General features: G+C 43.6%; 1 protein-coding gene across 3 annotated transcripts; it reads right to left on the bottom strand.

Moving 5' to 3' along the window:
* Nucleotides 1-1186: 1186 nt before the first annotated feature.
* PLS3 (plastin 3) lies at nt 1187-22947 on the bottom strand. Of its 3 annotated transcripts, XM_009947540.2 has the most exons (16): nt 22878-22947; nt 15146-15309; nt 12620-12749; nt 12050-12182; nt 10681-10762; nt 9841-10006; nt 8567-8709; nt 7153-7179; nt 6945-7040; nt 6222-6417; nt 5474-5552; nt 4779-4893; nt 4527-4660; nt 3541-3664; nt 2999-3123; nt 1187-2387 (listed from the first exon to the last, which is right to left on the bottom strand). In XM_009947540.2, exons 1-16 carry the CDS (start codon nt 22942-22944, stop codon nt 2255-2257), a joined length of 1914 nt encoding a protein of 637 aa, XP_009945842.1. In that variant the 5' UTR covers nt 22945-22947; the 3' UTR covers nt 1187-2254. The 3 variants fall into 3 exon arrangements, with proteins under 3 accessions (XP_009945842.1, XP_009945843.1, XP_086326687.1); XM_009947541.2 differs by lacking the exon at nt 7153-7179; XM_086470561.1 differs by lacking the exon at nt 7153-7179 and having other exon boundaries at nt 15227-15309.
* Nucleotides 22948-24514: the final 1567 nt, after the last annotated feature.

Below are 24514 nucleotides of genomic sequence, written 5' to 3'. Positions count from 1 at the left end.
AGCACCTTCACATCATAGGATGGTTTGGAGCATGGGATGTGGAATAGCTTATCAGGTAGTTGGGTTCCCACACTCCTCCCAAGCATTTGGCTTGTGGGAGTTTTCAAGTGGCTTAAGCCTACAGCTGTGCCACCTTTGTTTGCCCAAGATGGTGCTCAAAGAGAAGGCCAGGCACCAACCTGTAACCTGAGTTAATCCACAGACTCATCCCCATTCCATCAGCAGACAAGCTGCAACACACCTCTTGCACAAAACACACCTACCTGTTTTCAGCACTGAAAAAAAAATAAAAATCATTCCAGACAGGCCAGGAGGGGGACAACCCCGACCAGGTTTACTTAGTTAAGGTCACAGAATTTTGTTTACATGACACCAGTCTCACACAAATTGTTCTTGATTTTCAGCAAAGCCACTGGTGGTTCCAGGGACTTCTGCGCTATCAGGCCACTGTTCTGGCAGAGCTCACCAGATGCCAGGCTCTCACCCACGGGTTGCACAAGTGAAGGAACTGGGATCACCATGTCCCTCCATCTCCCACAGCGCTGTTCCAGCCTTGCTGGACACAGCAATAGGCAAATCTCCCCCAACAGCCAGCAGCTGCTCAGCATCCCCTCTCCCACCACAGCACCCCAAGGCTCAAACCATGCCAGATTTGTGTCAGCTGCCACTACAGCCCTAGGCCTGTGGTTTCTGGAAATGAGACCGGATGGCATGTCCCTGTCACTGCGAACAACTTTTCTTCCTCCTGGGTTTTGCCCTAACAGGGCTCTTCTCCTACCCTCACAGACACCATCTTTGGGCACACAGCAAGATTTCAAGGTTTTACAGAAGCTACCATAAAGGCCAAGCCTCTCAACATGGGTTAAGAATAACTACACTGCCAGTGCCCATTTTAAAAAAACAAGAGCTCCTCAAGAACACCCCAATTCTAGGTATCTTACAGATCAATGGACCTGGCACAAAACAAAAATATCAACCAAAACAAAGCTAAAAGCAACTGAGGAGAGGCTGCCATGCTGGGTGAGTGCAAATAAGGGGAGAAGCGTGTATTTAAACGTTTTTATTTCAACTAATGCTTTGCCACCATATTACATCACTTCAAATAGCTTGGAATAGCAATATGATCTCAAAATATAGCAAACAGCTTGCCAAAGCAAGATAATATCAAATCCTATGGATACAGCATCTTCCTTCTTTGGCGACTGCTTCCTTTTATCTGTAAAAATAGTTTCATGTTCCAGAACATTTGCTGTTCACTTTATTGAACCCTGCTGTTTATAACATTAGCTTCTTCCCTGCACAAAACCTCCCCACAATGTAGTATGGTTTTATATCCAACAGCACTTTAAATAAAAAAGTTATAGTTTTCATGCAGATTTTTGTAAAAATTATTTTCTAGGTGCACAGAACTGAACCAAGATGCATACAAAAATGCATTCATTTCCATTCGCAGGTGTAACTGTGCCATCAGCAACACGATATCATGTTACCATGAGAGGTCCAAGGATGGTGGTATTCTCATATATAGTATAACTTTAAAAAAAACCAAAACAAAACAAAATAACAAAACCCCCCATTTTTGTAAGCAGCAAGAGAAAAAGCTGCCATGCTTTATTTGCAAAGTAATCAAAATAGCTAGATGTATAAAAAAAGCACCGTGTACAGAGAATATTAGAGGAAGATCCATCTTCCTAACTACAGATTTCTCATTTAGCATTACAAGCTGGCCTGCAGGTCCCAACTTGTACTGTAGCTTTATTTGCAAAGTTAAGGAAGTGGTCAAGCCTAGAATACGCTTGGACTGTATGACAGAAATTAAACTGGATTGCAGACAGAAATTAGATTTGTTTCCATTAGAACTCATACCAACCACCTTACAGCCCTCAGGGGGTAAAAAAAAAAAACCAAACAAACAACGCACCAGGTATCTGAGAAATAATGGAATGAAAACAGCTCCAGAGCAGTATTGCATGATGCGGGTCTGTTATGAATGCATTTCTGTGAGCTCTTGTTAAGTTAAACTTTCCTTTGGGAAAAGAGCATGTCTGTTGGTTAAAACTCCTCTCCCTGAGAATTTTGATACGAGTTTGTCCTGTAAAGCAAAACAAAGTCCTTTGAACTACAACTGTTCCTAGGCCAACAGCATTTCAACATGGTCACAGCTGATCCGCTAGTCATGCACCCAGGGTGGCAGGTTGGGTTTTTGCTGCGTTTCATTTTTTTTTTTTTTCTTCCTTTACATGGATCAAGCCTTTTATACTCGCTTCATTCCTCTGCCCATCAAGCAGGCAAACACGGTCATGACCATCTTCGGTTTCACCTCCACAAGATCTTCTGGAAGAGCATAAACTCTGGCACCGATTCTTCTTGCCATGGACACAGCATACCTATTCACCATGGAAAGATGAGTGGGTCAGCACTGAGACTACTACCAATAAACAAGCCAGCTCCTGCCCTATCCAACACAATTTCACCTATTATCCTCTTTATTAATGTTCAAGATGTGCAACAGTACAGTCACACCATATCTGTTTCTCTTGCACTTTTTTTTTCTTTTTTAATATTTTGCTGTATTCCTTTTCCACAGCAGAGGAAAGTGTCTTAAATGTGCAGATTGACGTTTGAATGTCAAGTCTACTTTACCAACAGTTAAAAAAATTGTAATGAATATTTTTAGGGCTACTAGATAGCACATATAACCAAGGATTAATCAGGTAACATTTACATTTCCCCTTTTGTTTGCTCTTTAAGAACAATCAAGTAAGACTATTATCTGCAATAAACTTTGCTATCATTCTGCCACTGCAGAACAGTCACTGCAGTCACAGGCCCACCTCCCCAGCCTGTCAAGGTCCCTCTGGTATGGTGTAAAAGGTACAGTGTTAAAAAGGATTGAAACCCACAGTAATAAACTGTGGTAAAGACACTGCAGCTTAAGGCTAGCACATAGAAGGTGCACTCTTTCAATGCAAAACACCTTTTGAGATAGCAAACTTACTTAGCATTATTTTGTTTATCATCTTCCGATAGCTGACCAGTCTTTACAAGGTCATAGTTGATACAACCAGGCTGAATAGCATCAATTAAATCCACAACCGCCAAGCTCGTGCTGATAGTTTTGTCCTAGACAATACAGGGACAAATAAAGATGAATGTCTAATCCTTAAAGCATACCTCTCACCTCAATTCAGCTTCTCTGCAACATGCAACAAAACAAGCTTTAAAGAAGCTTTGAAATAAGCAGCAGTGTTAGTGATTATTCCCAGCTGGACCACAGGGAAACCCAAACTGCCACTTACTCCCCAGAGCCCAACCAGCCTCCCCTCCTCAGCCACCCCATCAGCTCTCTTGCCCCACTGCTACTCCCCACCATGGGCAGTCAAAGAGTCTCCTCTCTGGTAGCTCACAGCCACTTTGTTCCCAACACAGACTGAATCCTGTCCCATTTAAATCCCTTTCTAAGATGCCCTGCTGTTCCTCCAGCCAAGGAAATATGTTTGGTCACCCCTCTCCTTTTGGATGCAAGAGGGGAACCTGTACCTTGAAGTTTTGGATGGAGGTGGACTTGCCAGCTTCTTTCAGGGTCTGGTTTACCCAGCTTACTATAATGTCATCATTAGCTTTTTGACCATCACCCAGGTCCTCCAGGACATTCAGCGTATACCTGAGAACCAGCAGAGAGAACAAGTTTAGGCAGAAAGCCCAAGCAAAGCCCTGGCAAGCATGCAGCCAGGATGAAATGTGAGCCCATGGCAGCTTGGAAAGTCTTCACATAGACTCAGCTCTGCTTTATTCTTTTTTAAACTCCTTCAGCAAAAAGGAAGAATCATCTTATCTGAAGTGTGATTTCTGTTAAGGCATGTAGTCTTCCTAGCCTTTCAAGTCCTTTAATATGATCTCACAAAATTGGCTGGGCTCAGGACACTTGTTAAACTGTTTTACCATTGACCATTTGCTCCATAGGGGTAATACATTACCTAAAAGTTGTGGATTAATTCATAAGTTAGCATTCCGATCTCTAATGCCAAATAAAGAGCTACCATGCAGCTATTTTGCAGATATATATTTGCACCATCTTAGAGTTCTACAGAAATACACAAGAAAAAAAGACAATCAACTTCATCTGTTATTTTCTCCGTCCCACCATTCCAATGCAGAAGGGGGTTATAAAGCAGCCCTGGAATGTTTCTCTCTCCATTTCCAATTAAAAATTAGAACATAAAAGTTGTGTAAATGTTCCTGCTTATGGTTTCTTGAGCAGGAGAGAGCAGTGACCCTGGTCAGGAGGATGTGCACAGATCCATCAGCGGGTTCTCTGAAGGTCTCTGCTCAAGCTTCCCATGTGCAGCAGGATCAGCTCTGCCACAGTTTTGTCCACCTGTGTCTCTGAACCTCGCCCCCCCAAGGACAGAGGTTGTACAACCTTTCTGGGCGACCTGTTCCAGTGCTGCAGTGCTCTCGTTGCAAAAAAATTCCCAAAGTCTGTACTCCGTTCACAAGTTGTACATGTTTGAGATGCGTCCTACCTTCTCATCAACTGCCAGACTAAGGCTAGTGTCAGCGTTGGGTTTCCATCATTCAGATCCTGTCCTCCGATGCCAACCAAGGAGAATTTAGCTGGATGTTTTCCCAAGTCTACAGCATAGTTACAGTTTTCTAGCTATACAGAAAAAGAGTTTAAACAGAAAAATCACTCATAAATAACACTCACTTGACTGGAAGCCTCAAGCAGGAATTTTTAGTGTCCAAGGCTTCTTTTAAAGTCTTGAAATGCTTACCTTTTTCATATTTGCTCCAAGCTTAGGGTATGGAGGCTTGTTAACCTTATTCCAGTCAACAGGAACTTTGATCTTTTCATATAATTGTAGTATTACCAGTGCATCTTGGAGATCGCTAAAGCGGAAAACATTGATTAAGCCTAATGTTTCAAGACTTAAATGCTCTCTGAGTTTGTCACATCATGAATAATTACTACTCCTTACAGGTTGTTACAATTTCAACAACCCTGAAAAGAAAAAAATTCAAAACATTTTGTAATTTTTCGGGGCAGGAGAAACGCTCCATGCTTAACAACAGCTAGCTGCTGAGCTAAGGCAGGTTTTAGCATGGTAATCAGCAACAGATCCAGGGAAAGATTTTGCTACATAAAATCCAAAGGTAGCCATCTCTCTCCACTGACGACAGGGACCCAGAGAGTATCTCGCCTCCTAACTATGATGTCTTGATTAAGCCTTAAAATCAGGTGACAGGGAATTTAGTTCCAGTTGCTCTAAGCACCTCCCACTCCCTACCATCACCCTTTCTCAAACGCTTTGCTTGGCACTGTGGGCAACAGGATTCTGGTGTGGGCACATAGAATTACAGAATGGTTTGTGTTGGAAGGGACCTCAAAGATCATCTAGTTCCAATCCCCATCTCTAGCCTGATCTCTAGCCTGAACTAGTTGGGTCTCTCCCAAGAGCCTAACACTTACCCATAGAGGTGATTCACATGGGGGTTCACACCAAGGGAGTTCATCCAGTTGCGGAAGGTCCGTTCCTCACGCGTCTCTCCTACATGAGAGAAAGCAGGTTCATGCAACTACGACAAGATCAAAGCTGTGCAGGGTTTTCCAATTTGCAAGGTAAGGAGCTTTGAGCAGCAAAGCTCATTGATTAAGTTTTCGAGCAGAAAAAGGGTATTTTTTTCTACTATAATTTTTTTTCAAAGGAAGAGGGTTGCCCTGATACCTAATTTTGGATATCACTTTGATTTCTCCAGGCCTCAGAAGAGCAAGCCTTTTGCCCTTTCTACAAGAAAGAGCAGCAGGAAGGTCTTCCACACGGACGTTAGCCAACTACTGCCTGGGAGCCAGGCAGCCAAAGCCCTAATCTCAGTTCTGCCAACAATCAGTACTCCCACGAATATCTCGCTGCATTACTCAGGGGCTCCTGCCCATAGCAGGAAATAGCAAAACCAACTTCACAGCCCTGGCATGGGGACCAACAGGCTGCTGGCAGTTCTCCTACAGGTTAGGCTCCACATCAGGGTCAGAGCAGCTGAACAGGCTGTGAAGTACCCTTCTCATCTGCCCCAAATGAGTACAACCACTGCAGCACTGAAGCCTCAAATCATAGGTCTTACATCAATGGAAATACCTCCACTGGGCACAGCCTCTTGTGACACAGTGTTTACTTTAGATATTTCCCTCCTGCTAATTTTGTGACCGATATGGCCATCACCTTCCAGTAGGGTCCAGTCGATGTCCTGGTTTTCAGGCTTGGTAAGTGCCGGATACTTGTTGAACAGGTTGGCAACAAAGGCCAGGTTCAGTTTGGGATTGCCACTGACCACATCAGCTGGTGTGACAAACTGCCGGCAGCCAAGCCGATCTGCCTGCTGAAGCATGTACTCTGCTCTCCGCAAGTCGTCCTTTTCCTGCCAGGGATGCAATGGATAAGAGCTGTCATGGAACAGATCAGGCTACAAAGCAGATGGGAAAGTCCTGACTGCTACCTGAGGCAGTATCACAACTTCACCTGTCTTCATTAGGCATCAGTCACTAATCGAAGGAATGAAGCATGCACGCTAATCGCTGCTGCTGTGTATGTAATTGTCCTAGTTTGTCTTGATATTTTTCCTGGAATGATGCTTTCCAAGTTTATATGCTTTCCAACTTTCATGCTTTTTGAACTTGGTGGTTCAAAAGCAGAAGTCTGCATGCTCTCAAATGGAGCAAAACCACAAAATGATTTCTCAATCATATATGTTAATCAGCAGGTAGTGATCAGGCCTGCAACAACCACTTATTTAGCACATATCCAAGGTGCACACATGCCCTGCCCACTGATACTTTACACACTTTAGAAATTAAGATACCAGGTTACCTAGATGTCATGGGGCAATTACAGGGTACAGGTAGTTCACGACTGTACAGCATAAGGACACGACAGCCTGATACTTACATTGAAACCCGACATGTTAATATCGATCTGAGGTTCTCCTTCTTTCTGCCCTTTAGGTGCAATTTGATTGAGGAGGTGGAAATAAGCTCTTGAATCCTGAAATGGATGAAAAAGAAAATTCAGGTCTCCCACACAGCAGTGAATACACCATAACAATTCATTTCAGGTTCACCTTTAACAAGTTACTGTGCATAATTGGCTTATGTACCTTTACCGAATGACCAAAATCTGTAAGCTTAAGACAGAGCATAGTGGCAGAAATCCAGGCAGCAGAAAAGGAAACAGAAAGGGAAAAGGTTAGAAATATTTAAGAGGAAAGTTATGGGGTTTAACTGTTCGAAAGCTGCCTCTGCTGCAAGCTCTGGTGTCACAGCCTCCTCTCCAATGGCTGGAGGAGGCAGTGACCCCATGCTGCTCACTTTCATGGTCCCCACAGCCAGATGCCCCAAGGCAGCCCTAACCCCTAAACAAGGTAGCCATTCCTACTGCTACTGCAATGATGAAAACGGCTCAGCAAAGACAAAGTCCAGGCAAAAAGCCGATTAACAAGAAGACTGAATGTCTTCTCCTGTGCCTGTCCATTAGCTAGAGTAGCTTAAAGGAGAGAGGCCAGGGATGGTCACAAACTAGGATGAGCAAATAGCTGCAGTAATCATTTATCAACTACAAGTCCTTTTAGTCCTCAGTACTAAGAAGGACCTCAGCATATCCTGGCAGCCTCTGTGTTGCACCAGACAAGCCAACAGCTATCAGCAAAGTTGCAAGTAATTTTGAAGTTGGAAATAAGAGTGATGACGTGCGTGTGCACGCGTACACACACACAGGGGAGCTTTGGGTTCCCCATGCACTTCAATTATCGATTTTTTTTTTCTACCCTAACAGTCCTTTAAGCTGCAATCCACTTCAGTCTTCTTTCTCCTCCTTGAAACCGCTGGCCATGTGACTAAACTCCAGAAACTGGCTGAGACCAGTGTCCAAAACCCCACATCAACCAGGAATCACCACCCTCCATTTCTCACTAGTGCTGAGAGAACAGCGCCATCCCCTCACATCCAAAAATAGCTGTAAGACTCTCCACTCCCATTTCTACTCAGCCCAGTGTAGAGAATAAGGGGTCTTGTTTCCCTTCCTCTCTCCAGCCCATGACATTTTGGATGAAATGCTATCACCTGCCAAGAGTGTGTGAAAGTCACGCTCTCCAGGGATGCAGTTAAGCATCTCACTGTGTTTGCGTGAGCCGCATGCCCTTGAAAAATTATTTGCATCAAAAAAAGATGGATTAGAACATTTGAAATTAGATGGAAAGAACATTTGAAATCTCATGAATAATACTAGTTTCCTACTCAATTAAAACATGAAACAGCTTTACAGCAGGATCCCACTAGCACTGAAGGAAACACTCAAGACAGTTCAATACTGGACTCAACTTCATGGCAAGACAGAACAGCACTGCAGTACCTTAAATACAAGATCCATTAAACCCCTATTAAGCCTGCTCAGTGCATTAAGTTTAAGAAAAGTCCTGTCTGCAGATGAAAGGCTTCATTTACACACGCAAACATGGCCCTGGCTGGCTCCCAGCCTTTTCCCAGGCACATGCAGGCCAGGAGAGCTCTTGGTACCTTGATATCTGAGCTGAAGTTATTAATTTTGTGCCAGCCTGCGTTTTCCAAGTGGAAGTTGGCCCATCTTAGGAGCAGCTCTTCTGGGGATAGTTTCATAAGGTCCTCCAGATTTTCACCATCACGAAGTAAGGCAGCCAGTGCTAGAAGAAAAATGGTTGTGAAGGGAAGGAAGGAGTTTTCAGGAGGCAAACCTGCATGCCAGAATTAGAGCTGCAGCAACATTTCAGGGAGAGAAGGGGAGGGGTCAATACCAACTACTGATTAAGCCAAAATAATCTGTGTATTAGTGGAGTTTTCCTAAGTTTGTTGTTACACAGACAAGAGCATGAATGACCTAGAAAACTGTGTGTAAAAAAATATTTTCCATTTTCTTGTAAAGCAAAATTATCTGGATTTTATGTGCAGTCTTTTAAGCTGATGACAGTAAGCTAAATGTAAATGTACTATCTCAATAAAAAATTGCTTCCCAACAGTTTCATACACAGCTGTTAAAAAAAGCCAAGATAAGCACCCTTTCAGCTGGCCAGCACTTCCCTTGCCATGAATTTTCAAGCCAAGCCAAACAACGTTACCACTTCACGATTAGGAAGTTTAAATAAGACACTGAAGCCCCTCCATCCACCTGGAGGTGGATCCATCTGAGAGCCCATGCAGGAATAATAAAGTTCTTTGAATAATCTGAAATGTTTAAATTTTGGAGGCTGTCGTGCAGGACCAAGTGAGCACAAGGGGAGAGCTGCAGCACTACTCTCCCACTGCCAAGAACAAATTGAGAGCTCAGCTGAATCACTGACATTAGCAAGGAGGATTTTAGTAGACCCAAGTCATTGCAAACACATTCTCCTTTTTTTTTTTTTTTCATGTGGAGGAAGACATGCAGTTGTCCTAAAAAGAGGCAAGCAGCTTTTGTCACCTCCCAACACCGTTATTTGCCTACAGCTGAAGCACACCAGGAGAACCTGCCCAGCCCGAGGCATCACAAAGCAACATGCTCATTCTCACCACAAGGTTTGAGCCGAGGCACACCTTGACTTACAGACTTGTGTTCAGTCAGTTCTCCAAGGCTGACACAGGATGGCACAACCCACTCGCCTGAACCTACTTCACAGCTATAAACAGGCTGGAAAGCACTCAGCTTGGCCCGTGTCCTGACGAACCCAAAGGCAAGTTACCCGCCTTTCAGCAGACAGGAGGGGAGGGAAGCAGGAGATGACAGCGCAAGCAAGGCAGTGTTCATGCATTAGAAGTAACCACTTCATAGTTTCATTTACCTTCATTTCTGCTGAGCTCGATGTCGGCGAACAAGCCAATCTTAATAATCTGCCAGAGAAGCCCAAGGACCAGGTGGGGTTTCCCTTCCCTTAAGTCCTCTGCGCCAATATTGACAACATGACATCCGATGGCAGATGCAGAATTCAACGCCAGGTTCAGATTCTCCTGTGAACAGCACAGCTGAGTGAGAGAAAGCCAAGGGAGATTCTCCTCTGCCTTTCATCCAGCACCAGTAGGGCAGATTTCCCCCTTGTCCTTGCTCCAACAGCAGCAGCTCAGAGGAAACACTCCCGGTCGCTCTCCGGCTGAAGTTTTAATGGAGCTGTGGTGGCAGCAGGCTGAATCAATAAGAACTAAACTAGGCACCAGAGTTTAATTTCAGCCTCTGGTATTTAGTTTCAGCCTCTGAGTTAGTCGCATCTAGCAGCACCAACAAGAATAAGTGTTAAGTTATACACACATGCATGCCCAGGCATCCTCGCAAAAAACAACCTGTTGTACTACGGAACGATTCATAGATAGCCAACAACAGTAACCATATTGTTTTAAAGAGACAGCACTGTATGTAATCACCACAGCAATAGCAGGTGCACACACCATTTCAGCCAATTTACCCATTTAGTCATTAAGTCAGCATTTTTGTCTTTTAAACTGTACCCACAGCACTGTCGATTATGTGCAGTACAAAACTGCCTTTAATAAACAAACATAAATTATAAAACTTACTCCTTTCCAGAGTTCCACAATAATGCCTCGAGCCACCATGATGTTTTATCTATCTATCTATAGATAATTCTGTCTGAATATGAATTTCAGCAAAACACAGAAATGTATTGTACCTGAATTATAAATGGTGTGAGTTTCTTCTTGTTAATTGCTCTTTCATCAATCGTATCCGGAACAGAAAGATTGATCATTTTGCTGGTAGGAAGAAAACCAATAATATTTGAACAACATTTAGTATTTAATCTCAACAAAACTCAATGCACCACAGTACATTTCCTTTTGCCTGTTTTGTTTTGTTGTTTGTTTGGGTTTTTTTTAAATCAAGGTTGAGTAAATCAGAAGTTAATATTTATGTTACCGAGAATTTGTATTTGTAACTAATAGCTAAGCCTGAAACTTTAAACATGTTACTGGTCACTACTGAGCTCAGCTGCTGGAGCAAAAAAAGCACATGAATTATTCACAGCACAGTCACTGAACCAGCAAAGACTCATTGCTCTGTTGACATCTACTTCTAGTGGATTCTAGTACAACGCGCTTCCTCCTATTGTGAAGGTGTACTACAGCTGGCAAGAAAAAGCTGCCCCAAAAAAGTGCAAACACTTTGAGAGGTCAGTGGGGGGCATGTGAGTGCAACGAATTTTTAGTCAACAGAAAACATGGCAAGTTTTTACTTTATATTATGAACTACTTCCTACTCAGTTCAGTCTTTGCCTGAAGACCTGAATTACTTGAAACTGGGGAAATAAAAAAAAAAATATAACAAGCTAAAGGGAAAAAAAAAAAAGAGAGAGATTAAAGGCAATAGGAAGCCCACTAAACATCCTTTTTGTATTGATACAGAGTTACTGAAATTCCAGGCTTATCCAGTTCTCAACTATATTAATCCACTTACATTTAAAAAAAAAATAAATAAATCCACAAAACCAAAAGAAACTCCATACACAGAAGGCAACTGGTGTTTAGCAGCTCCAGATGCCTTCTGTGAAAATAAGTTACTTTACTAACTTAGTACAGCTATTACCAAAAGCAACAAGAGGATTCCCAGAAAATCCATTTTTTTGAGTTAATTCATAAAGTCACTAACATTCCTACAGAGGTTACCATCTGCCTAAACATCCCAGAAAATGGGCCACTTAACACATCTGCCCTCCTCCAAGCTACTTAGGATCAGGCTGAGTTTGCACCAGGACAACTTCTGATCCCACAAGGGACCTTCTTCCCTTCAGCAAACTCGGTCTCAAGTCCAAACAAAAACACTAGACAAAAATATCAGCTTGTGAAGCTGGCATCAAAGCTGAAGCATCATGCAATGACAATGAGCGCCTGGGTGACTGAGCCCCTCTTTATACATGCAAAACATTATACAAACACACTAGTCACAAAACCAGCCTAGAATAGGATGAAAATTCCCCTAACTACAGTTTTGGGAGGTGGGGTTTTTTGTTTGTTTGTTTTAATTCAGGAGCCATCACGACTTACCATAGCACAATCCCATCTCCCACAGCTTTGAACAGGTCATCTGTATTTGGGTTCATTGGAATAACGTGCCTACAGTCAGGATCATTTTCCAGGGCTTTGTTTATCCAGTTTACAAAGGCATATTTTTCTTCCTCTAAGATAACCAATTGCAAATTTAATACAGGCTTTTTCACAACATAGAGAAGATCTTCCCAAAAGAATCAGTGTACAATAGCCCAGGGAAATAAAAGCCCCACTATCATTACCACGCTATTTTATTAGTCACAAAAAGTTTAAAGAAATATGACTTCCACTTCCAATTACCAGAGTATTCTGGTCATTTACTCATTACTCAACAACTTTATTACATTCAAGCGTGACACAAGAACTTCAACAGCAAGCACAGTTAACAAAACAAATAAGCACGCTTCTAATTTACATACTGCTAATCTTGCATTATCCTCTAATTCTATCCTACTCTCACCTGGACGTGAGATCATTCAGCTATTAAAGAACATAGCAGAGCAGTAGAAATCTACCGGTTTTGGCATACGGCCTCCGCTCACCCAAGAGAGGAGCTGAAAGTGATACCTGAGTAGGAGTGCTGCGTCCCCTCGCTGGAGAGCTCCGAGGTCCCCCCAATCGCACAGATTCCTTCCTTCCTGTTAATTGCTTTTCTGAATGTTTTAGCAATATCACTGCTCTTCACCTCTTGGAAAATCTACAATTTAAAGTGCTCTGTTAGACAAGAAAAACTTGTCTTCATAAAATGAAAGGACCACAGAAGCAGCTGTTCTCTGCTTTAAAGCAAACTTTGTAGTAACATCAGCAAACGTGAAGGGCTCAGCAAGGGTGTAGCAGTATCAAATTTAACATGGAGAATGGGCAGAGTGTCATCCCACTTTGTCAAACACATATTGCAAGTGCTTATTGAAACAGAAGCATTAAGCACCTCACATACATTTACCTTTTCAAGTAGATTTCAAGAGACTACAAGAAAAAAAACATGAAACCTTTGCAGTCCGAGAGCAGGTACACATGCAGCAGTTTCTGCAGGACCAAAGTTGAGAAAGCTGTTGTGCAATTTTAACCTTTCTGCATAAGCCAGATGCTCGTGTGACTGTGACTTTAGTTCACACAAAAGACTCTGTCCACAACCCAAGAAACAATTCTCCTTAGCGTATAACAGTCAAACCTTCAATAGTGTGTAACAACAAGCACTCCAGGTAAGGATTCCCTCTCCCCCAACAGCAGGCTTGGGTTAACTGACAAAACACCCTCACATTTGAAGGCAGAAGAGATGCTTTAGCATAGAAAGATTACGTGTGCCATTTGTGCAGGCTGTATGTTACTATCAGGGGCCCCGAGGTCCTACAGAATTGAGCAACTATTAGAAAAAAAATTTATTCAATGGCTTGAAATGGTCCTTCAAAACTTAACCAAATTAGTTTCAACCACACTGAAAACACACGTGAAATGTATGCAGGTTCTCTAAACACTACCCAGAAAAAGGCAATGAAACAGCACTGTAAAGCAGAACAACAAAGTATTTCTGTTAAAAAGACAGGAGGGGACTTGCCTACCTGGCTGCAGAGGTGTCACTGCAGGGCTAGCCTGTTGGCTGTCAGGCCTTACCTTCCCCTTCCCGTAAACACAGGGAAAGTGGCAAGTTAAGATGATGATGTAGTGCAGTTAAACCATCTCCTGATGGCACACAGAGGTTTTGCTCACCCTAGTGATCAGGTAGAGCTGACTGAAGACTCAAAAGCCCAAAAATTTTGGGTCTTCTGGTTGGTTGGTTTAAAACATAAGGATATTGATATGAATTTATTTATTTTAAAATTATAAAGATTTATTTATTTTAAAATTTGCTGGACTATTTACTAGTACTCCATACCTTCTTTGAAAATATGTGCTTTAATGCTGAGGTACCACTAAGTCACTTGGCCCCAACCTCAAATCAGTTTATGTCATCCTTTGTACCATAAATCCCACCAAAAGTGCTCAAAGTTAGGAAACAGCAACAGTTCTGTTTGTAAAAATCCTGCAACTAACCATCGTTTCTACTGTACAGCTTAGTTGCCCATAAGATATTTCATGTTTACTCAATCATCGGTATGACCAAAATGTGACAGAAGAGATTTATTTCTTCCTTCCTAAAGTGCAAAGTTAGAGTTATGGACCAGCTCAAACATGCACCCAGCATGCAAGTGTTCACAAACTGCAAACAAACTCCAACTTACTAGTTGACTCCGAACTCAAAAGTTCAGAGGGTCTGAAAACAATTAAGGAACAGAAGGTGAAGATAAATTATGAAATACAAAGAAAAATATTTGACATGTAAACAGGTCCCTCAATGTACTGCACATACTTTTATTACTCTTTCAGCATTCAGTCATCAGAAGACAAAAAGGATAAAGGGATGAATATTGAACCAGTATCTCAGAAGTGTGGTGCCTTTGTAAAAATAAAAAAAAAAAAATGCAAAATTCTGACCTATTTCTACAGAAAAAGGCTGAAGGTTAGACCCATCTTCCAGCTTCTCCTACCTCCTTACTCCTGTTCTTCCCTTTTAAGGTAACATAGGGATCGGAATTTTCCTAGATCAGCATCTAGGACTAATCTCCAAGTGTGTCTTGAAATGCACTCTCAAGTCTTTAGCAAATACTTGTAGTCCCATTAAACTGAGAAAGGAAATTATACTGCTTCACTGGGAAAACAAGCATTCATCTATGTGCCTGGAAAAACTGAGTAGCTTCCAGTCAATACTGTAAGCTTGGAGAACTGAAAGTCTGTTTGCCAGTTGTCACCTCATGTGGAAATGGTCTTTTGGCCTCCAACGAAGTTTTCATATAGCAAAAGCATGTAGATTCTTTTTGATTTTTGCTTAAAAAAACCCAACATATTTCCACTCTGTCCAAATCTACAGGCTGGCAGAAATCTGTACAAAGAACTTATTTTTACGTGGCAAGTCCTCAAAAGTGGTCAGTTTGTAGAAAGAAAACTAGGATTAGGGTAGAGTGGTTGAGAAGCCAGGTTCAACCTCTTCTACTCCCTTCCTTAGCTTTGTCTAAAATGGCTCCCCCAGGCTGCTGGAAATTAAGACATGCCACTTACATAGACAAACTCTTCAAAACTAATCTTCCCATCTTTATTCTTGTCGCTGTCGATCATGAGCTTCTGGATGATCTCTCTCACTTTGTATCCAGGGAGAGGCAGGTTGGCTTCCTTGAAGAGCTCGTGCAACTCATAGTCGCAGATGAACCCATTGCTGTTGAGGTCTGAGGAAGAGATGGTACAGGAGAAGGTTTTAGAAACATCCCAGTACCCCAACAGGGCCAGGCCCAGACAACAAGGCAGAAACACAGCCCCCACACTCAAAAGTGCTTTATGGAGAGCAACCTGCAACATCTACAAGACATGGAGGTAAGGAGGAATCTCCTAGCATAGCCTGCCACAGCATACCTGTTGTGGAGCCACATTGCACAAAGCATTCATCTTTGCTGAAAGCAAGATCCATGCAGGACACAGACACACAGCAGGACGCCCACACTAAAAATATCAAGCCCAAGTAGTACACTATTCAACGGACACCACCAAGAATACACCAGGAATCACAAGCACACAGTAAATACACACAGCACATCCTCGGAGAGGGTCCCAGTGCAAGTCATGAGATCTCTCTGGCTTTGGGCAACAGCAGCTTTGAAGCAGAGCTCACCAAGATCGCTCTTGGCACACATAACCAAGTCTGGTGTAAAAGTTTCACAGCAGAGCATCTACATTTTCAAAAATGATCTCCAGAGCGTTTCTTTTTACATCTAACTGCAGCTGGCTTTGAGTGTTAAAAATACACAGTAATGAAACATAGCACTTCTTACTTTCTGAACTAAAAACACTAAGTCAGCTCTGCATTTACATTTTTTTTTATCATGTTGATAATGATGTTATCCATTTGTCACTGACAGAAAATTGCAGCCATATATTTTAAGGCTGCCCAAGAATGCTCTCTAAGGACGTTTCCTTTGACAGTCAATCACCAAGCCACCAAAGCACTGCATGCTTAATGAGATGTTATCGCCTAGCAGATTTGGGAAGAAAGAAAATTAGAATCTAGCATGAATCTGGAGCTTTTCAAATCAACAGATCCCAACCCCTTTGGGGACGTCATCCCATCTATTGATTGCACAGGGCAAATCCAGCAGCCCTAGCCTTTCTTCAGGCAAGTGAGGTTTTGCTGCCACCATGGACAGGCACAGGTTAGGTGCCTGCCTCGCTCAGGCTAACCGAGATGAGCAGTGTGGTTCACAGCATGGCTGGTACTCAGGCTTCAGCAGTCAGGTCCACAAGCAGCCAGAGCATTTGAAGCAGTTGGATGGCCCAGATTCACAGCCCAAGACATAAGCATGACCCTCAAGGATGTTCAGAGAGACAGGGATTCAGGGCGTGTTGTGCTGTTATCAGCTCAGTAGTGATGTTAAAATCCCTTTGCTGTAGGCGAGCGGCACAAACAGCCCAGGGAACCTAATTCACTGCCTGGGCTGTCATCTCCTCCCCAGGACTGGAACTGTGGGGAGATACCAACCCTGCATTACTGCTGCTGGTGGGGAATACTCGGATGGGCTGAAGAGGTGGAGATTTGGCAGTTTCCTACAATTGTCATTCAACCACAGGCTCTGCAAAGTTGACACAGTGCCAGTACTGAAGACATCAGCTGAGACCTTTAAGGCTGTCTAAGAGCTGTCACTGCATTTAAGAAGCTGCAATACCTTCTCCTCTACCTCCAGAGCTCCTGGCAATGTCATGTGCACTGTCAAGTGCAGCTTGCCACCACTGGCTGCCAAAACCACACCATGCTGCAAGGCACATGGTCCTGCTTGGCTTCACCTAGCCACCATTCTGCCCATATCCCACACGGGAGGACTCTTCTATTTATTAGGCAGCAGCCTCTCCCTAGGGCCATAGAGTTAAATTCCACTCAAGCAACAGCTGCTACTGCCCAAACACCCTCCCAGACTGCAGGCTGCTGCAGGCTCCCCAGGCTGCACGATGGAAGAGCCGAGCCAGCCCCAGTACTTGGTTTTATTCAAGAGGGAATCTCACACCACAGCCATGGGCGTCAGTAATAAAAAAAAAATCAGGAGGCTACTTCCAAGAATAAATGAAAACAATCAGGATAGCTCTGAAGTTTGGGGGGGGGGGGGGGGGGTATTTTAAGCAAATTTTAGATGCCAATTTACTTTTAATGAGGTGTCAGTGGTAGTTTTTAGGTTTTATTTCACAGCACTGTTCCAGCAAGCAGCATGTCTGCACCACCACTCCAACCTTCCTCATTTTCCAGATCCATATGGGATTTTAAAATTCTTTTATAGGTTAGCAAGAAAGTGAAATTCAAATGCTTAGTGGCAAACATCCGAAGTCACACAGAGCAAACCTGTACTCCCTCCTACACCCCAGTCCCTAGGTCTCAAACTAAAGACGACCATTAATTCCAGTGGATTAGTAACTACATTAAACTACTTTTATAAACCATCAGTGTTTACTATAATGCTGATGAAATAAAGTGGTTTGGGCCAATGTTTAATGACAGTGACAGGCTGCTATCTGGCCTTCAATTTTAGAATTTTATTCCAGAAAACATGTAAGCCTACAAAGGCAAGCTTTATTAAACAGTCCTGCCCAAGATGTCATCAGCAAACTATTTCCCTTCTAGATAAATCACAGCTTCTTCTGTTACAGTTTTCTTATTGCTAACTCCACAATATGCATCTTTTCCCTGCCTCACAGCCAGTGAAGAAAGTCAGACAAGAAGGGATCTGCTGATCTCCAGGGCCTATGGACCCAAAAAAACCCTTTGCTTTCACCCTCAGCATGCCTACAGCAAACACCCATTGCTTTAGCCTGTGCTTAACTGAACTGATCACAATCCTTTGCCATTCTGCCAAATCAAGCGGGTAAATCCAGAAACACCTGTTCATCACTTCTTCCAATCAATCCACCACCTAAAAAACCTAAGTTTTACTTCTACCCGAACGTTAGCAGGCAATGGACAGAGAAAAATAAGACTTCAAAATACATATTGTATCCTTGAGAGCATTACAGGTGTGATTTTGATTCAGATTTGGTAAAGGTTGACATGTCTAGCTCAAGCATTCAGAAGCGTTTCTGAACCAGGCTTGCATGTGCCACATCTGAACCTATTCAGAAGTGAAAGGGGAAAACCCAATATGTGGTATTACATGAGGTTGATGCCTGTAGAGTGAGACAGCAAGGAGCCAAGCTCTAAAGTCCCCATCTCTACTACACTGCAGGGATGCACAGGTTAAAGGATGCTTAAACCCATTTAGACCTCAGTTCTACATACGAAGGAAGCCCTGCATGTCTTTTAAGGGTACAGTCTAGTTCAAGGAATTAACCCCCAGCCTTACATTTACATTGGTTTGCTTGCAGAACAGAAACCGTAACTAAAAAACATTGATTGAAATGCAACTGAGGAGTTAGCCCAGGCCACTGTCTGGTCCTGCTCAGCAGACCTCAATCTCAGCCCAAAAGCATCAAATGTGGCTTAAAGGCAGACATCAGGAATTTACTGCAGTCTGGGTCAACATCTACCCATTTTGAGGGTTTCGTTCACTCCTGCAAAGCAGCATCCTCCCAGTCTTCTGGGTGTGTCTAGTTCGAAGAAGATTTACCTCTGCTCACTAAAAAAAGATAAATAAAAAATTAGCAGCCCTGCTGCACAAAGAGACATCTGAAATGCACACTCATATATGAGCACATGAGACTCAGGAGCATGGCACCAGGAAAGATGCTGCCCATCAGTAGGGGCTGCGCACCAGGGGCTCCCAGCACCTGCATTGGGCTCAGACAGACAACACATAACCAAGTGTGCACATTATTGAATAATGCACCTTAACTCACTCAAAACCCTTGGGTCTCAGGAGCCCAGTTCTTCCAACTCTAAACATCCTCCCAAATACCCACCTGTAAAAGTTACTCTTACATAGTATCCTGTGAAAAAAATTAATTGCCAGTTAACTATATAGACATAGCAAATCAGTCTGGCATCTATGTCCCAAACACTTTGGAAGTGGGATTTATGAGCAAGACAGGTCTGTTAGTTCAACTGCAAAACCCCACACCAAGTTACTGGTTTTGTAGTAAAGACACTCTCATTTCAAGTTTTACCTTCTTGACCACAGAAGGGCAGATTTAAGTGTTAAAGCCTGCAGATGCGCTAGCCCATGGTCTTGGCTTGGTAGCAGAGTTGAGTAAGCTTAACTAGTGATTGACTCTGTGGTGGAATATGGACCCATTCAACATTAGCATGTCAAAAAGCCTTTAGCCCTGTAAACATGACAAACAGGCCTGAGACCCCTATCCCACAGCGCAGCTGCTTCCTTTCCCACTGTCTCTGTCCCTCCTCTGGCATCACAGTCAAATGTACAAAATAGCAGCATTTAAAAAAACCCACAACAGTAGTCACCTTTGCAGCACCAGCAAGTTTCATAATTATTTCCAGCATTACTGCAGGCGCACCATATGGTGCCTTGCTGGATGTCCTGCAGCAGGGCCAAACTTCAGACGGAAGGTGGTCTAAAATCCCTTTCTAACAAAACCTGAAGTGGTATTCAACAGCTGAAGGGGCTGTCAAAATAGAAGCTATCCCAAATGAAACCCTTCGGCGTACAGCCCAGAATTACTAATGGAAGAAAGTGAAATTGTTTTAACAGACAACCTACAGCCTGGATTCATTATAATCTGCCTGGTGGAAAGGAAACTAAGCACATCTGAAGTTTCCTATTTCTACTGAAAGATGCATGCGTGCCAGTGTACTAAACCTGGGAAAGGTCACCGCAGTGATGTACGCCATCATCTTCTGCCCATATGCATGTGGCGCAGCAAAGCTGCAATAAAACAAAACCCCAAAGCTGCTTCAAGCTCTGGCTCAGCTTCCTCCCGACAAGTACTTAAAATAGCTTAAATAACAGGATGCAAGAGGGTAACGTAACCCGCACATTTCCTTTTAAGGATATATGCTCAGTAGGACACACTCTAGCAGGATCACAGATCCTTATTTGCCTTAAGCTAACATTTCAGAGCATTGTTTTACCACCTTGCAGCAGTGAACAAAGCGTTCAGCAGAGTTACAATTTTTAAGTACTTAGTGTTTCCAGAAAAGATGCTTATCTCTGATACTGGAAGCAGGGGAAGGAAGACAAACAGAGCAAGTTTGCAGATTTTGCTGTGACATGCCTCCCCTATGAAGGGCCACTGTTTGGCCAAGTACATACATACACAAACCTGTTCCACAGAACAAATTCAGAGATCAGCTGAGATTTGAAGCAACTTGCTCTTCTCCCAGTAACCTGCAGGTCATTCAAAGCCTAGACAGTTCTTATACCCCACTCAATTACTTTTTTTAGATGTTAAAATCTTTTTTTCCCAACTGCTGTTTACCACTTGGATCACTTCCAATACAAATACCTGGTTATAGAACGCTGGAAGCTGCTTGTCTGAGCAGTAGCTGACTTTAGTGCTAACTTTAAACCATGGTTTCTCACCCATGGACTGCTTCTAGTAAGCAGTAAGCAGTCTTTGGGCCTCTTGCCTTTTGCTGGCCATCAGAGAACAGCACACCAACTGCATGGGAGAGAGAGGATACCTTCAAGTGGCATGGAAGGCAAGCGGTGACAGAGTACACTGCCTTCCAGCATCACCAAATGTCTCGATCTGGTCCAGCTGCATACAGAAAAGCTGGTCAATCACACACCTTTTAAGTCTCATTAACCTACACATCTAGAGTGGCAACTTGCCCCATGCCAGAGTTAAAGCAGGTCTCCAGGAAGTCCACGCCGCCATGCACTGGAGCGGGGCACATCTTGGTGAGCAGAAACCACCCCATGAGACACTTCCTCCTCCCCACATCTCCTTTATGACATCCTAGAAGCCAACCAGCTGAGCTTTGCTATAACCATGCTTCTCAGCTGCGTTCGAAGACTTCCAGGTACCTGAGAGATGAAAGAAAGACTTCATTTTAAATAGCAGCCTTAGTCCAACTTTTCTTCACATTCACTAGACATGGCATTAGAAGTTCCCAGTGAAAGTCAGTCACCCAGTTAGTGACCAATTCTATATCCCAGGGCAAATATGGCTCATTTAGGCAAGAACAAAAGGAATGAGAGCATTAAAGACACTCCTGACAAGTGAGTCCCACAGCAATGCTTGCAGGCTGTACCATGCCTAAAGCACACAAAACAGAAGGCAACTGAAAACGACTAACAGATTCCATCTCACTTGTGGGTATGTCCAGGCTAATTATCACATTTCTCAATAATACCTACGTTTTGACACTGCTTTTAGAATTTAAAACCAAACAGTGACCCACCTCCTGAGCAAGGTGAGCTGGTTTCCTAAAACAAACCCCGATTTGACTTGGGTTTCTCTACATTTCCAGTGCAAAGGCAGAAAGCCAACCTACTCTCAATAATTTCCCCCTATGCTAACAACAAAAAGCCACCACATTCCCACCAGGTTAATAATGTTTTTAAGTTTATCCAAGGACAGAATGGGTTGCCTGCATCCCAGCCTTATTAAGGTTTGCACTCAAGAGGCACATTAGGCAGTGAGAAGCATGATGGCTACTCATCTCCTTCTGCAGCAGCTCACTTCCACCTGCTGGAAAAGTCTCAGGAAGAGTAAGACAGGAGAGGGAACTGCCTAAAATGCAACTTGCTTCAAGTCCCAACAGGGAATACTGCTCTGTGAGAACCAGTTGCCTTTGAAATTCATATTTCTCTCTGCAGATTGCAAACTTAGAGCAAGTGAGAGTTTTAAGAGCCACCCTGCTCTAGGGGGCAATTTACCCAATCAGATGTGAGGCAACTACTGATTTGTATCTATAACCACTGCTCAAGTGATGCCGATGCCCAGTTAGGAAAACTTAACACTGGCTCCGATCACTTGTGCAACTTCCCAGCTAGTGCCAGTCCCAGCTGCGGCTCCCCAGCTGCATATGCTGACCTCAGACACTGCTGCGGTCCAGCTCCCATCCCACCCCTCCCTGGCGTTTTTCTGATCCGCCACTAAGCCGTATCAGGAAACTAAACCAGGAGAAAACAATTTTCTCCATTATGTCAGTTTTATGCCTGTTTCAGCTTCCTGAAGCAGCCTGCCAGAGGCTTCTGCAATGCCAGTGCAGAAGAAAAGGTGGAAGGCAGGCAGAGCAGCTTGGGCTGTGCAACCCCTCGAGCATCATAGGCTTTTATGGAGGTGAGAACCAGAGCAGAAACAGAGCCACCAGAGGACAATGCACGTGCACTGCAGCCACAAAGCATTTTATTACCACCACAAGTTGCTCCATAATGGCCAGGTAAACAGACACTAATTAGGTTTTGCCTACAAGCTCACTAAATGCAGTGCCTCAAATGCACCTGCACAAGCCAGAAATGTAGCACCTACATTTACCATCTGCACAGTTCAGCCAATCTGCCAAAACCAACATCATCAGAACCAAGCACCATGCAAGCCCTGAAGTGCTGCCTGGGCCAAAGTAACACAATAACTGTTTGGATATTTATTCTGTCATCAGGAACTGACAAAGCCCACCCTGGAGCAACAGGGCAGCGCTCACTGACAGCCAGACTGTCCACGTCCCTTCCTTTGTGCTCCTTGGCTAGAAGTGACAAGCCAGAAGCAATAAAGCTGCCAAGGGCTCCTTGGCATGGAGAAGATCATGAGAGTAGCAGACTGCCCACATCCTGCTGGCACCGCTCCTCACAGGGGTGGGATAAATGCATTTCAAATGTACAGCAGACAGGAGCAAGGTGCCCTCTTCATTGTGACTTACCAACTTTGGCAAAGGCCTCCTTGAGTTCCTCCAGCTCATCTTTAGAGATTTGCGTGGTGTTGGCCATTTCATTAATTTAGGGAGTACCTAAAGACAGAAAAAGCACATTGTGTGAAACCAGGCTTCATTCAAATGCATGCAATTTTGAACACCAAGTACCAAGGTCACTACAGTTGTCAAAGCCACATTTATCTTTCCACTAAGAAAACAGATGTGTGAAACTCAGAAGATGGGAAATGCACTCCTTAACAAGTCAAAAATCCCATTAGTCTTGTTAATATTTAGCTCTGTGTATTTATTTTATGGGCTATGCTGTTCCACACACATTAAGGTACTTGCTACCAGTGCATTCTGTAGGTCAGAAAAGCTCAAATCTCCAGCAGTTTTCCACAACTTTGAACAAAATCAGAATCCAGTTAAAAAATTAATGCAAGAGATATTGAATGCTCTGCCTGCCTGTCCCAAGAGCACACAGCTACCAAAACCAAATAACAAAGATTCTGAACATTATCCGAAAAAGCTCTTTTTGCACCAAGTAGTATACCTGATACTGTTTGCAGAAAGGAAATAGTCTTTTCTACAAGAAAACTGATTGAATAAACACCTGCCTGTTTTCCCAGAGCCAGCCTCTCAATAAACCATGCAAGCAACAGGCTGTTTGCACTGCTACTGACCCCTCAACCCTTCTGAGCAAGGCATGTCAGGAACACTTCAAGCAAGTGAGAACAGCAGGCATCAGCCACGCTCAAACCCCGAGTATGCTGAAACGCTGCTTTGATCAAATCTGTTTGGTGTTTAAGAAACAGAGAGGGTGAAGCATACAGTTCCTACACCCATCTGCTATAACGCTCCTTTCCAAGCACTGAGCAGGTGCTCCATCCCCTTCCCATGACATTTGTGACAGCAGCATCAGATGCCCTGTTGGCACCAGGGCCAATATGACCACAAGAGACACTGACTGATGGAACAATGCAAAGACGCCAACCCCTGCGCATGAACAAAAAGGTAGGCACTGATAAGCACGTTCTAGCACACATGCTAACTCTAGTTCAGGGTCTTTAAAAATGGGAATCTGGGCAGGTTCAGTGCAACTTCAAATGAGACTTTCACCCCAAGATTTTCCAGCTCCCACTTTGTTACCTACAGTCACTGTAAGAGGAGAAATAAAAGGTTCCTCCTCTGCCTATGGGAACAGACACAGCTGCTTCCTCCTCTGCAAGCAAAGCATGAGGGGTGAATCCAGGTTTACAGACTGTCAGAAGGCAGGATCCTGAATGGGCTGGCGCACTGCTCAAGCAACAAGAGGCTTAGTTTCACGAAGGCCTGTGCTCTGATTAGCACGTCATTTTGTCTGAGGCTCCCAGCTGCCTTCACAAGCAGTTGTTAGCTTAAGATCACAAGTTCACCTGTAGCTGTAAATATTCATTTTCTGTAACGCTTCACTCAGACTGGAAAGAACAACGTTGTTCGAGATGAGAGCGATGGGCAGGCGTGGCAGCCTGGGAAAGCAGCTCAGACAGGTGCTAGCAGCAGAGAAAGTCAACAAGAAGTTGCATCACTGCAGAGACATGAAGGAAAGCACATCAGACCCCACCTCCCAGCATCTGCAGAGCTACCAGTGGACATGACAAGATGTT

This window comes from Leptosomus discolor, chromosome 9 (assembly GCF_034619465.1).
Source record: "Leptosomus discolor isolate bLepDis1 chromosome 9, bLepDis1.hap2, whole genome shotgun sequence".
Lineage (NCBI taxonomy): Eukaryota > Metazoa > Chordata > Aves > Leptosomiformes > Leptosomidae > Leptosomus > Leptosomus discolor.
The sequence above is the reverse complement of the archived record's forward strand: the minus strand, read 5'-3'. Positions and strand labels throughout refer to the sequence as shown.

What these genes read in the sequence shown, in the direction of transcription:
- PLS3 (XM_009947540.2), bottom strand. Translation starts at nt 22,944, where the DNA reads ATGGCCAACACCACGCAAATCTCTAAAGATGAGCTGGAGGAACTCAAG. An exon ending in CGACTGGACCCTACTGGAAG is followed by an intron (nt 5,553 to 6,221) that starts GTGATGGCCATA and finishes TCTCTCATGTAG; the next exon opens with GAGAGACGCGTGAGGAACGG. An exon ending in GATAAACAAAATAATGCTAA is followed by an intron (nt 2,388 to 2,998) that starts GTAAGTTTGCTA and finishes CATGGTGAATAG; the next exon opens with GTATGCTGTGTCCATGGCAA.